At 42.8% G+C, this 14,396-nt stretch overlaps 1 protein-coding gene across 1 annotated transcript; it reads right to left on the bottom strand.

Annotated features, from left to right (window-relative positions):
- Positions 1-2,158: 2,158 nt before the first annotated feature.
- LOC146662972 (UDP-sugar transporter protein SLC35A5-like) lies at positions 2,159-3,899 on the bottom strand. Its single transcript, XM_085415541.1, has 3 exons — positions 3,546-3,899; positions 3,133-3,401; positions 2,159-2,504 (listed from the first exon to the last, which is right to left on the bottom strand). Exons 2-3 carry the CDS (start codon positions 3,352-3,354, stop codon positions 2,436-2,438), a joined length of 291 nt encoding a protein of 96 aa, XP_085271667.1. The 5' UTR covers positions 3,355-3,401; positions 3,546-3,899; the 3' UTR covers positions 2,159-2,435.
- Positions 3,900-14,396: the final 10,497 nt, after the last annotated feature.

Genomic DNA, 14,396 nt, shown 5'->3' with positions numbered 1-14,396 from the left:
CAGAAGTAAAACAACTTGCCATTTATTTTACAAGAAAATGCATTCACACGTGAGGATTTTAATGGCACAAACAACAATCTTTAGACAATGTTATTTTACAGTTTAACAAGAAAATATTCAAGCCCCAAGTAAGAGAGGCAGGGAGTTTGTGGTGCTGACAGAAAGTCAGGCATTAGTGGCAATTATGTCAATACCACTTATTCTGGCTCAGAAAATAAACAAATAAAAAAATAAACTGCCTCTTCCACAGTACAATACAAACTGAATTCATCATAGTGTGGATAAAGATTCAAAATCACCACAATTTCAAACAAATCTATTATCAAAACAATCCTGAAACTGCAGTTTCTGGTCCTTAGACGTCCAGCACCAGCAAGCAGTCAAATAGCAGCATGTACAACAGGAATCATGTAAAGAAATACACTGTCCATAAAAGGAATCCATAATGAATCCAAAAGTATCACTTATTTTCCAACAAACAGCGTTGCTGGTACTTTCCCCCATATGAATGACAGCAGTCATCCACAGACAGGCACGTTTCCAAAATATACACATTTCGCTAATTCTGTTATTAAACACTTTGTTTTTAATACTAGGAGTCTATCATATAATCTATCAACAGTATCTTTCACCGTTTACCTGCTTATCACTGTTCAAATAAATGCTTTCACAGACAATCTATTCAATTCAATTCAATTCAATTTTATTTATATAGCGCCAAATCACAACAAAAGTCGCCTCAAGGCGCTTCATAGATACAGAGAAAAACCCAACAATCATATGACCCCCTATGAGCAAGCACTTTGGCGACAGTGGGAAGGAAAAACTCCCTTTTAACAGGAAGAAACCTCCGGCAGAACCAGGCTCAGGGAGGGGCGGCCATCTGCTGCGACCGGTTGGGGTGAGAGAAGGAAGACAGGATAAAGACATGCTGTGGAAGAGAGACAGAGGTTAATAACAGATATGATTCAATGCAGAGAGGTCTATTAATACATAGTGAGTGAGAAAGGTGACTGGAAAGGAAAAACTCAATGCATCATGGGAATCCCCCGGCAGCCTACATCTATTGCAGCATAACAAAGGGAGGATTCAGGGTCACCTGGTCCAGCCCTAACTATATGCTTTAGAAAAAAGGAAAGTTTTAAGCCTAATCTTAAAAGTAGAGATAGTGTCTGTCTCCCGAATCCAAACTGGAAGCTGGTTCCACAGAAGAGGGGCCTGAAAACTGAAGGCTCTCCCTCCCATTCTACTTTTAAATACTCTAGGAACAACAAGTAGGCCTGCAGAGCGAGAGCGGAGCGCTCTAATAGGGTGATATGGTACTACAAGGTCATTAAGATAAGATGGGGCCTGATTATTTAAGACCTTGTATGTGAGGAGCAGGATTTTGAATTCAATTCTGGATTTAACAGGAAGCCAATGAAGGGAAGCCAAAACAGGAGAAATATGCTCTCTCTTTCTAGTCCCTGTCAGGACTCTTGCTGCAGCATTTTGGATTAGCTGAAGGCTTTTCAGTGAGTTTTTTGGACATCCTGATAATAATGAATTACAGTAGTCCAGCCTGGAAGTAATAAATGCATGAACTAGTTTTTCAGCGTCACTCTGAGACAGGATATTTCTAATTTTAGAGATGTTGCGCAAATGGAAGAAAGCAGTCTTACATATTTGTTTAATATGTGCGTTGAAGGACATGTCCTGGTCAAAAATGACTCCAAGGTTCCTCACCGCGTTACTGGAGGCCAAGGTAATGCCATCCAGAGTAAGAATCTGATTAGATACCATATTTCTAAGATTTTCAGGGCCGAGTACAATAACCTCAGTTTTATCTGAATTAAGAAGCAGAAAGTTAGCGGCCATCCAGGTCTTTATGTCTTTAAGACATTCCTGCAGTTTAACTAATTGGTGTGTGTTATCTGGCTTCATGGACAGATAGAGCTGGGTGTCATCTGCATAGCAGTGAAAATGTATGCTATGTCTTCTAATGATACTGCCTAAGGGAAGCATGTATAATGTAAACAGAATTGGTCCTAGCACTGAACCCTGTGGAACTCCATAATTAACCTCAGTGTGTGAAGAGGACTCTCCATTTACATGCACGAATTGGAGTCTATTAGATAGATATGATACAAACCACTGCAGCGCAGTACTTGTAATACCTACAGCATGTTCTAATCGCTCTAATAGGATATTATGATCAACAGTATCGAACGCTGCACTGAGGTCTAGCAGGACAAGCACAGAGATGAGTCCACTGTCAGAGGCCATAAGAAGATCATTTGTAACCTTCACTAAAGCTGTTTCTGTGCTGTGCTGAGCTCTGAAACCTGACTGAAACTCTGTGACCATGTTCCATCCAGTCAATTGTCCAGTTCGATATCAGCAGCAGGAAAGATGCAGAGTATCCTCTGGATACTTGGGAGTGAGCTCTGTCATTACTACAAGGACTCTTCATCAGAAACACTGTCTGCATTTACCTTTGTCAGGAGCTCGAGCTCCTCACTGTCCTGCAACACAAAAAAGAGACAAGGCATCAGAATGAATGAACAAGTGATCAAATCCAGTGGACAAATCTGCAGACATTGAGGCACTGTGCACATCTTTTTTCTGTTTTCAGAAAGTGGAGGGCAGTATTTACTCCCCGAAAAACACCGGGGAAGTACCGTGCATTTTAAAGCCACGGCTGCCAATGGAGAGGGTATTTTTGTTAGTGCTCTCGCAAAGAAACAAACACCTGAAACCTGGCATTTCACCTGAATTACAGGGTTTCTTCAATACAGAACAGGACAGGACGCTGGGGATGAAAAGAATTCCAGGATAGTATCCCCACAGACTACTGTATTGTTAAATAGCTTCTTCCATCAAAAAACACTTGACTACTAAAGGAATTCTATGACGTAAGGCTCCAGCATGAGCCTGGATGCTATTTTCATAGCTGGGAATCAGGTTTCCTCTTGCACTCAAGAAATGACATTACAGAGAAACAAGAGCCAAGTTTCCTGCAGAGCACTTGGTATGTGGGCGGGAGTAGAGGAAGTGGATATACATCGGGGTTAGGTGAGCGAAGTTGTGTGAGGAAAAGGAGTGTGTGGGCTTGTGTGCGTGACTACTGAGGATTTGTGGTTTGTCTCCTACCCCTCTTGACCTCTCAAACACCTCCCCGTTGATGACCCGTAGTTTCTCCCGCTGCAGGCTATATTCCAGGTCCTTGGGCCAGCTGGCATTGTAGATAAAGATGGCCAGCAGGACCGTGGGTGCCTGGAGGAAGAAGTCCAGCGAAGGGTGGAAGTCAAAGAGGAAGAGGGAGAGGCCTGTGACCAGAACAGTAGTGAACTGGCCAGTCAGCACATGGAACATGTTGTCTCTGAATTTTAAGATGAAGGCCACGGATAAGCCCAGGGCAGCTAGGGAGAACACAGAAGATTATGAGTTCTTCAAATGCATACTAGAGATAGATAAATGAACTAGTCCGGTTAATAACAAATTACACCCAGCAGCTGGATTAGTGTAACTTAGCACTGATGCCAGAAGCAGGACCAAATACCCACCAGGCTCTGTTCAAAGGCATAAAACAACTCAAGTACCAGCAGCTTACAAGATCACAAGTTAAGATGATTTTGTCTGTAGACGACAGAAATTGTACAAAGTAGTGGTTTTGCATGCTACAGTCTTTTGGAGCCCCCACCCCAACCCCTCCTCTATTTACGCCAGCTTTCATCTGATTGGCTGCCCCTACATCTGAGCTTCTACAAACAGAACCAGGTGCTGCACCACTTCCTCTGCTTATCAATTTGACAGACTTCCTTCAACCCAGCCATGCCTTCCAGCTCATCCTGGAGGACACAGTATTCCCCAAGCCCGCTGAGACCTCCTCCCAGTAGGACATGGCCAAAAACATCTCACCTACCAAGGAGTCCAGGAGGAATCCTGGTTAGATGCCCCGAGTACCTCAACTGTCTTCTTTTGATGAACATATTTTCTCTTCCTCAAGAAACTTATATAATCCACATGGACATGTTTGCATATAATTCAAAGCAGCAAACTAATTAAATTAAATTAAATTAGAGTGGACATCTCCAGCAACAGAAATGACAGTAGGAGATCTCAGTTCAATCAACATCACACTTATGCCTGCTTGATATTCATCTTCCAGTCATATGCTGTATAAAACAGTATTCAAATGTCCCTCTGATGTGAGAATGATGCACTACAGTGCTGACTGAAGTTATCAATCTTGTGATAGGCAGAAACACCAAAAGTTAAAAATGGAACAGTCAGGTCACTAAACTGCTGAGACTGGAGTGGGGCTGGTGGAAACTGTGGCAGACCAGGGCACTGAAACATAGACAGACGGTTCTTTTGCAATGAAAACCATAAACACCCATGCTCCCGGTAGGTTTCCCCTGTGTCAGCTGTTTACATTATAGGTGCTTATACAGTAACCATGGTAACCACGGACTCTGAGCGGCTGGCTCGACGAAGGTCAGACAACAATTTTACATATATGATCTTCAAACAGGACACAGCCATTATCCGTCCTGGCCTCATATCAAATGTGAACGCAGACTGAGTCTATGTTTGACGTTTGCTTTATATCTAATCTTCCTCTCAAACATTTAAACAGCAGCGAGTCTGCAGCTGAGGGAACACAAACTCAAATTGTCGGAACAGGTTTGCTCGTTTCTTGCGTGTATTCATTTGGTGATTTATTAAATGTGTAACTGTTATTCTAATCTGCTGCTGAGTCTCTTACGCTGATGAAAATGCAGAAAACACAGATCACGAACACCTGTTCAACCAATCACTTTCATTCCACTTTGATCTGCGACAAACTGACGGTTCATCTCTGTTACAGTGTTGCGTTAGACTGCTATATTTTTTTGTTCTTTATGCTGTAGATTTTCACGTCTCTGGAATAGTTGGCAGTAATAAGGATGATCTTCTGTAAAATCATATTGATATGACCCGTGACATATTCGTAGATGTCAGTTAGACTAGTCAGCTGGGAAACTGTTAACTCAGAGCTGAAGATATCGTGGATATGCTGACCTCGCTCCGTGGTGTACAGGTCCGTTTACCCTCATGATTACTATTCACAATAAAAATATTAGCCGAACATCATGAAGTCTGTATGTGTTTCATAGTGTCGAACAACCTTTGTACAGTTAAAGCCAGCAGTTACTACATGACGGAAACACCAACATTATCTCATTTATACGTTTATACGCAGGTCACGCTGATTACTGAACAAAAACCCAAAGATCAGCTGTTAATCAAATTTATTTGCTCTCTCTCCTCCTTAAACATGTTTTTAATGTTAGTTATAATTCAGAATTGGCGACTGAACATCAGGAAATAAAACCCCGATAAATATAACCTCAGTAAAAGAAGTCAGTGTCAGCGGGGGTTATTACAGCTGTGTACCGGGGCCTGCGCTTTGTCAGTGGTAATAACAACTTGATTGCTTGCGAGGCAAACGGGTCTATCCTGGGCAGACATCTCCAAAATCATCGAAGCACTTTTGCAAAGAGGCTGTATCTTGACAAACCGACCAGACATATGAAGATTAAATCACTACATTCTCGCTAAAAAAAATATTAAAACGGTATTTGGTGGCACACAAACAGGGTTTTTCAAAGTTCAGTTCTGTGAGTTTCCACATGCTGGTTGTTGTTGTTAGGTGTGGCTGTGTGCAGACAGGAATAGGACCCAAGGTGCAGACTGTCACAGGCTGGGTCTCTGACCCAGCGCTCTGAGTTCATGTTTGTATTTGTCTCATTTTGTTATGTGATTTAGTTTGTGTTATTTCCTATCTGCCTTTAGTTTAGGCAGTTATTGTTCCTGGGTTTTCTATGTTTTGGGGTTTTGTATTTATTCATCACATATTAGGTCTGTTAAGTTGTGTTGTCATGTTTTAGTTTTAGTATTTCCTGTTTTATTCTGACAATGTCATGTGTTCTTTGTTTATTGTATTTAGCTTTCCTCTCCTGGTCCTGTCATTAGGTTCATGTCTGTCAGCTGTTTCCCCCATGTGTCTCCACTTCCCCTGATCACCTCATGTATGTATTTAAGCCCTTTGTTTTCTGCATGCCAGGGTCAGGTCGTCTGCTCATCCATGTCTCAGCTCCAGGTACCCATGTCAGTTCACTATGGTTAAGGTTTTTCATGTTTTGTTATTAGTTCACCCAGTTTAGGTTATTGTTTAGTTTTTACCGATGCCCTGTTATTTTGTACCCTCATTTCTAGTCTCAATAAACGGCTTGTTTTGTTAATCCACACCACGTTTTGGTCTGTGTTTGAGTCCTCCTCTGCAACACATACGGTCTGCCCCAGCCAGACCGTGACACAGACTCCGGAGACAGAACTTAAACAAAAACAGCTTTAATGCTGAACGCAAACATGGCATAACTGGAAAATGTCAAAAATAAACTAACACCGGTGGACAGGCAAAACACACAGCAAAATAAACGGTAGATTGCGACACGGACACAGAGAAACACAGGGCTTAAATACACAGAGGGAGCAATCAGGAAATGAGTAACAGGAGGGAAACACAGCTGGGGCAAATCAGAACTGACGAGACCAAAGAAGCGTAAACTGAACACACTGAGATAAGACACAGACCTTCAAAGTAAAACAGGAAACGCATAACACAGACTGAACAAAGACACAGGCTCATAAGCAGGCACTACAAAGGGAACAGAGACGTGGGAACAGGGCAGACACAAACACTGACTGAACACGGGGATATAGGAACTTAAGATACACATAGACGCGAACTAGACAAGGCGATGCAGGTGATAGGGGAGACAGAGCAACTAAAGAAGACAGAGACATAAGCCATAAGACAGAACTCAAAGAAACCAAAAACTAGAAAGTATACATAATATTATAAACTCAAAAACCCTGGGTCGACGACCCAGGCATCCTAACAGTTGTGTGCTAAAAACAATGGCCACCAGGCCAAAGCAATGGTTTTGACTCGATCAGTGTTAACCCCGCCTCCTGAGTTTGATGGGTGAGGTTGACAGATAAAATTATTTCATGGTGAGACCTGAAGGAGTCAACTGTGCCAAAATGAATTAATTAAATACACAATTAAATAATTATTTAAATGTGGCAATAATTAATTAAAATGTGAAATAAATAAATAAATAATTAAATGTGTCAATAATTAATTAATTAATTACATTTGTTGTAAATATTTATGTAATTAATTATTTCCGATAATTAATTAATTTGTGCATGTAAATGGTGAGTCCTCTTCACACACTGAGGTTAATTATGGAGTTCCACAGGGTTCAGTGCTAGGACCAATTCTGTTTACATTATACATGCTTCCCTTAGGCAGCATCATTAGAAGACATAGCATAAATTTTCACTGCTATGCAGATGACACCCAGCTCTATCTGTCCATGAAGCCAGATAATACACACCAAACTGCAGGAATGTCTTAAAGACATAAAGACCTGGATGGCCGCTAACTTTCTGCTTCTTATTTCAGATAAAACTGAGGTTACTTTCTAGGAAGTTATATTTCATGAGAGCTTTATAAGCTAGGACAAATGATAGATAATCTGTTAATGCTTCACAGATCAACAGTAAGCTAAAAATATTTTTTATCATTGCAAGGTTGTAAAAATTTGCTTTGGCTTAAATATAAACCCCTATTTAATGCCCCTGTGTACACACAGTGTATGTGTGTTTGAAGGTGAAACAGGCATGAAACATTCAAAAAGAGAGGGCAGGCAGGGAGGGGCCGTGCTAACACCTGCTGCTCTCTGGCAGCAGCACCATGCTCTCCCTTGTTTTAAATGCACTTTAGAACAACACGCAGCAACACTACACATGAGCGGGAGGAGGGAGGTATGGGGTCTTCACACATCCCCGTTCTCTGCTAACCATCGGGGCGGGGGGGCTGGGAGGAGATGTTGGCTGTCCGATTGGCCTCCCTACTGCTGCGGAGCCTGGGACGATCTGCTTGCCTCCACCCCGGGGGGAAGGGTAACATCTCTTGGGTCTGGGTTCTGTTTCCCCCTCTGGGGGCGAGGGTACCTGGACCCGGGGTATAGAGTATGTTTGGGGAGTGTGATTGTGTGTACATGTCCATTTATGTCAATCCTTACGTTGGGTGAGTGCTGAGTGTTTGTATATGTGTGCATGAGGGTGGGAATGCATGTTTGTGTCTGTGTGTGCCTGTTTGTCTGTGTCTATATGTCAGGTCGGGTCTTAGACTCCACCTCTCTGGGAACTCCCAGGTCCTCCAAGGCCTATCTCCCCTCACCACACTCCCTGTCGGTGACTGATGCCCTCAGGGGTCGGTGCATTGGTGGTTCTTGGTGTCCGGGGCTGGGCGCTCAGGTATGTACCGGCTCACTCCCGGTGGCTACCTGGCGGGGCCTGGCGCCTGTTGCTTGGTCAGGCCTCCTCCGGGGTGCGGGGGGCCCTCGGGCCTCCGGCCTCTGGGCCTGCAGCTCAGTTCACTCTGGCACAGCTGGCTGCTGGCAGAGCCGGCGGGCACGCCGGTGCAGCCCCCTCTAGCTTCTGCTCGGTGGCTACTGGGTGACGCTTCGTCTGGGGATCCTCAGCCCTTCCCATGAGTGTGGCACGGATGCCCCTCCAGTGGTCCTCCTTGGGCTCTCGCACTCTGGGGCCTCTGGATGTCTGGGGCCTGGATCTCCTCCATGCCTGCTTCATGCCCTGGGGGACTGGGCTATGGCTCTCTACATCCTCTTGCAGACCATTACATGTGGAAACCATTTGAATACAAGCGCGCTGATCCACACAGGTGTGCACACGGGTGTTCACTGCTCGTAGACTTAAATTACACCTTTCTTGGCTGCTACTTCAAAGCACATTGTGCGCTGTCTGTCCTGCGTGCTGCACAACAACATTGAATAAATAGTATTTACTGCTGTTTACACTTAGCTAGATTATTGCGATGGTGTTGTGTTTAGTATGTTGCTTTGGTTTTTTTTGCTTGTTTTCTATTCTTTTTCTCTCAACAGGTGATCCAGGAGATTTTTTTCTCCCCCCCCCCTTTCTCACTGTCCCTCTCCCCTTTTGTTTTTCTTTTCCTTCCTCTTTCTTTCTCCCTTTCCTATCCCTCACTCATGTCTGTCCCGTCTGTAACAACTGAAAATAAAATAAAATAAATAATAAAAACAAAGGTCGATCAAATGGACCAATACGGCAATGCCACAATGATCCTTTTGGCAAAATAAATCCATTGGGTATCCTTGTTGGTCTTCAGACAACAATTCTGATGGCTAAAGAAACAAATGGGACAGGCAAAAAAGAAAAAAGAAAAAAAGTGAAAGGTTACTTGTCGGTCAGAAACTGATATAATGTAATTGTAGATTTATTGGCTGATTGTTACCAATAAAACATCTGACTCAAGGTCAAGCTCATACGCGTGAAAGACCATTTAGTGTTTTTTACAGACTATGTTAACCTGTATGAATATGCAGAAGCAACAAAAGTCTGAAGGGAGCCAGGAAGAAATGTCCAAAATCTTCAGCTTGTGCAAACAAAACAAAAACGTGAGGTTTATCTTGGGCAGAAAGTCCTGCTGACAGCAGTTATTTGGTTTCACAGAGAAGGAAAGTTCACCGTGGGCTATTTAAAGTTTACATGTATCTTCCACAAACCTGTCAAACATGTCAGGTTGTTGAGATTTGCAAAGTTGAGACAAATGCCTCTTTTTGAGATGTGCGATAATAACTTTCAAGTTACTGTGGAAAAGTTGACTAACTGGCCGGCTGAAAAGTCTCCTGCCAGGGGAGGAAAAGAACAACAGTTCAGATTTTTGCCAGTTCCGTCATCTGGGATCCTTCTCCACATCCGCTGGTGAACATGCATTAACTCACACATAGTGCTCATGTGCATAAACACAGGCTGATAATGTCTGGAAAGTTGCAGTAAACAAAAAAACATTACTTGTTCATTTGATTTCATTGCTTCTTCATTTGATTAACATATTCATGAATATTCTGACTAACATTTTGGCAAGCAGGGACATGACACAGGCCCGTGTGAAGTGAAGGAATAAACATGTCATCAAAGGGAAGTTTCATAAAGAGTTCTGCTCTTTTAGCTATCTCTTCCCAGTAAATGAATCTTTGTACTTTCGGACTTGCAGAAACAGAAGATTGTTATGGGCGGCTGTGCATCTTCCACTAATCGGAAGGTCAGTTGTTCAATCTCTTACAACATTTCTTATAGGGTACAGAGTACAGTGAACAGGCACATCATGACCGTTTACGATTGTCAGTAGTTTGTTGACATTATATACTAAGAAGGAATACAAGACAGTCAGAGAGTTTTCAAAGAACTACGTGCACGGGTGAGAGAGAATGGATACTCACACCGAAGTGCTGCAGTCAGGCTTTATTTATACACAGAAGCAGTTTCATGACATTTCCTCTTTTTCAGACTTGAGTATATCTAAAGATAGTAAAGATGTATGTGTGAATGTATGTGTGTGTGTAGTCGCTCTCTTTCAGAGAAGACGGTTTTTTCCTGTTACCAAGGAGCCTTTTCCTCTATTCAGCAGTTAAAGCAGAGTTCATGTGTCTATGCACACGTGTCAAAGGCATAAAAATATGTGAACACTATGTGCTCCTTTAAGCTTTGCATTACATGAGTAAATAAACAGATAATACAGTAAAACAATAGAAATAAGCAAAATAGTAAAATCTCATAACATTCCCTGCTGTTGTTCATATATGTTTATGTACTTCAACTACTAGTCACTTGCGTGTGCATTTTCAACTAGTGTATCATTTTGTAAAAACATACATGATCAGCTTTATTAGGTATACATAGTTAATGATTAGAAGTCATCTTCTTCAAATTGCATTTCTTCTTGTTGTTTGCTTTGGGATAATGCGACATAAGCTTGCATTCTTACAGTGAACATTCTGCTTATCATGTTTCGGATACAGGGTAGCACACATGTTGAGAATAAGCAAAGGAGTATGAGAAGTACTCCAATGAGCATTAGTCCTTTAATAAGCAATGTCTTCCATGACCTGCTAAGTAGCCAGGTCAGCCAATCTTCTGTTGAAGCATTCAGAAACAGTCCAAAACGGTAGTCGAGTGTCTCTATCCTGAGCATGTTTTTGGCATTACCTTACTCCTCCATAGGTTGCGTTGCAGTTGCTGGTATGGCCCAGGGGGTGGCGTCCTTGCCCTGCCGCTTGGTAGAAGCATAGAGGATGCCACTTCTCTGGGAGTGAAGCTTTCATGCTGATTGCAAAGTGTTGTCTTCCAATGCTGGCAAAACTTGCTGCACATTCACTTTGCCAGTGACTGTTCATCATGCGACCATAGATGGTGGGGTAGACTGAAATTGAAGGCATGTGAGAACAGACATAACATTCTTTTTCCTCCACTCTGTTGTGTATGTATCGATACCAGGCGTTATTCATCCAAGGGTGAACATGGTCTTGAGTCATCTCAGAGAGGTGGGAATTGTCGTGGGTCCACCTCTTAGGTCGGGGAATAGTTGGTTCTGTCCTGTGGGTACCGCTGGGCATCAACCAAAAGAGCGCCGTCATCAGGAGGACGGCCATCAGACAGAATATGCGGCACATGAGTTGCTTTCCTTTGATGTCACAAGCGCCCAAACACAGCTTTGGGGCTGGAGCTGGTGCTGGCATTGATCCTGGGGCTGGTTCTTCTTCTGGATTTATCAGATTGTTTTCCTCAGTCATCTTGTTGAGATTTTATTCAGGCGTCCCTGGTGTTATTATTGGTTCTGCTCTTCGGTGGGATAGGTCAGTCTTTATTAGTGTCTGTTCTTCAGTGATGACCTGGAACCCCTAAAACTTCTGGTGAGTAGACCCCGTGCGAAGCGAAGAGGCGGGATATACCCAATCAGCCCTTCCTCCACCGGCAGATCACTCAGAAGCCAGGGGAACCGGCGTCTTATTGTGGTGCAAACACTTTCTTCACGTGGGTTTGATGTATCCACGAAGGTCGTTCGGCTATCTTACAAGCTGTGGGTGTGGTAAGTAACACCTGGAAGGGACCTTCCCACTTCGGAGCACTCCAGTTTTTCCGCTGGAGGACTTTAATCAGAATCCAATCACCGGGGTTCAACCTGCAAGAGACTGGAGAGAGATCACTCGGCAGTTGATTGCTTAGTCTCACTTCTTTATTCTCAAATAGTTTTATCATCCATTCTGCCATTGTTGTTTCTGCTGCAGCTTTATTAATTGGTTCACTGGTAATGGGCAGTGGGAATGCCCTGCCATGTATAATTTCAAATGGGGTCAGACCTCTTGCTCCTTGAGTTATTCTCATCCATAGTTTAACTAAACTCAAACATTCAGGCCATGGTCTTTTAGTTTCTTCCATACATTTTCTTAATCTCTGTTTAATTGTGCCATTAGTTCTCTCGACTAATCCTGCACTGCTTGGGTGATAGGCACAATGGTGTTTTATGCTAAAACCTAAAGCTTCAGAGACTTTGCTTATTACTTCATTTACAAAATGTGTGCCATTGTCAGATCGTATTAAACTTGGAATGCCATACGTGGGTATAAAATGGTTACACAAACATTTTGCTACTGAAATTGCATCTGCTTTTTTCACTGGGTATATTTCTGGCCATTTAGAAAATACATCTATTATCACAAGTGCATATTTGGAGGATTGTGATTCATTTAATTCTATGAAATCCATGTGGATAGTGTGAAATGGATGTGGTGGTTTAGGGAAATGCCCTCGCTTTGGTCGTAAATTTCCCTGTGCGTTGTGTCTTTGGCAAACCATACATGTTCTGATAAATTCTTTTGCTGAACTTTCAAAATTTTTTGTGTAGAATTGTTTAATTTGTATAAGTAGCCTCCCCGCTGTTGACACGTGGGTTTTCCCACGGGTCACCAACGCTGCCGCTTTGTGCAAAGATTTAGGTCATGTCATGATATCGTCTTGTAATATTGCTCCGTCTTTTAACCAGGAGGATTTTTCATTTTGTGATGCTGCTTTTTGTTCGTCTTTCAAAACATCTATTGATATCAGAGGGCAGGGGGTTAATGTAAAAGCGTCTGCTTCTTTTCCTGCTGCCTCTTTTGCTGCCTTATCTTGCAAAGTCATTTCCTTTAGTGATGTCTGAGTCATCTTTCTGATGTGCAGCACATTTACATAAGGCTAAATGTCTGGGCAATGTGATGACTTCCAGCAGTCTTTTCAAAAGACCACCGTGTTGTACTGGTGCGCCAGTTGATGTTATCATACCTCTGTTCTGCCATATCTTCGCAAAATGGTGTACTGCAGCGTAGACGTACTGGCTGTCTGTGTGTATGTTTATATCTTTGTCTTTGTATAATTCACAGGCTCTGATGACTGCTGTTAACTCTGCACTTTGGCCTGAGTGTGAAGAGGTTAATGGCCGTGCTTCAATAACTGTATCTATTGTGGTCACAGCATAACCAACACAGTTTCGTCCAGTTTTGTCCTTGCTTGCGGAACCATCTACAAAGATGTCTACAAAGGATATTTGTGGTGTGCTATATATGTCAGGTCGCGGTTTCGTTTCCTCATCTAGCTTGTGCAAACAGCTATGTGCATCACCATCTGTTTCCACAGGAAGCAGAGTACTCGGATTTAGCTGGTTACACTTCTCTATAGTATTATGTGTGACTGTGAAAGCAGGATGCCTACATATGATAGCTGTCTTGCATGTGTTAGATATGAGAGGTTCGCTTGCAGCAGTATCGAGGTAACAGCGTGTGGCACTTTAACAATTAAAGGGTGTCCTAAAATGATATCAGCTGACTTTTTAACTGCCTCTGCTGCAGCCGCACAGGCCTGCACGCAGGTAGGAAGGCCAGCAACCACAGAATCAAGTTTACATGAATAAAATGCCAATGGCCGCTGTCTATCCCCAAAAGCTTGTGTCAGTACGGCTTTCATGTATCCAGAGCTGCCATCCACGTGCAAGTAAAATGGCTTGTCATAGTCTGGTAATGCTAGGACAGTGCTAGTTTGCAGAGCTGATTTTAAATTCTGAAATGACTGTTCTGCTTCAGGCGTCCATGTCAACTTATCTCTCAAAGCTAGATTTTTTCCATAAATTAAGTCTTGCAGGGGTTGGACCCTGAGGGCATATTCTGGAATCCAACTTCTGCAAAAGTTGCAGAGACCAAGGAAGCTCATCATTTGTTGTTTTGTTAATGGTTTTGGAGCATCTTGTACAGCTGCTTTCCGGCTGTCTAGCAATTTCTTGCCCTGTCCTGTCAACTCATGACCTAGATATATGACCTTTGATTGCCACAATTGCAGCTTGTGTTGTGACACTTTGTGACCCTGCTGTGCTAGGTGTAGCAACACAGTTAGGGTGTTTTCCTTGCGGTCTGCCTGCGTGTTTCCGGTTACCAGAATGTCATCTA

This window comes from Rhamphochromis longiceps, linkage group LG8 (assembly GCF_057381845.1).
Source record: "Rhamphochromis longiceps isolate RC_006_pf linkage group LG8, R_longiceps_female_GT1.1, whole genome shotgun sequence".
Taxonomy (NCBI): Eukaryota; Metazoa; Chordata; class Actinopteri; order Cichliformes; family Cichlidae; genus Rhamphochromis; species Rhamphochromis longiceps.
The sequence above is the reverse complement of the archived record's forward strand: the minus strand, read 5'-3'. Positions and strand labels throughout refer to the sequence as shown.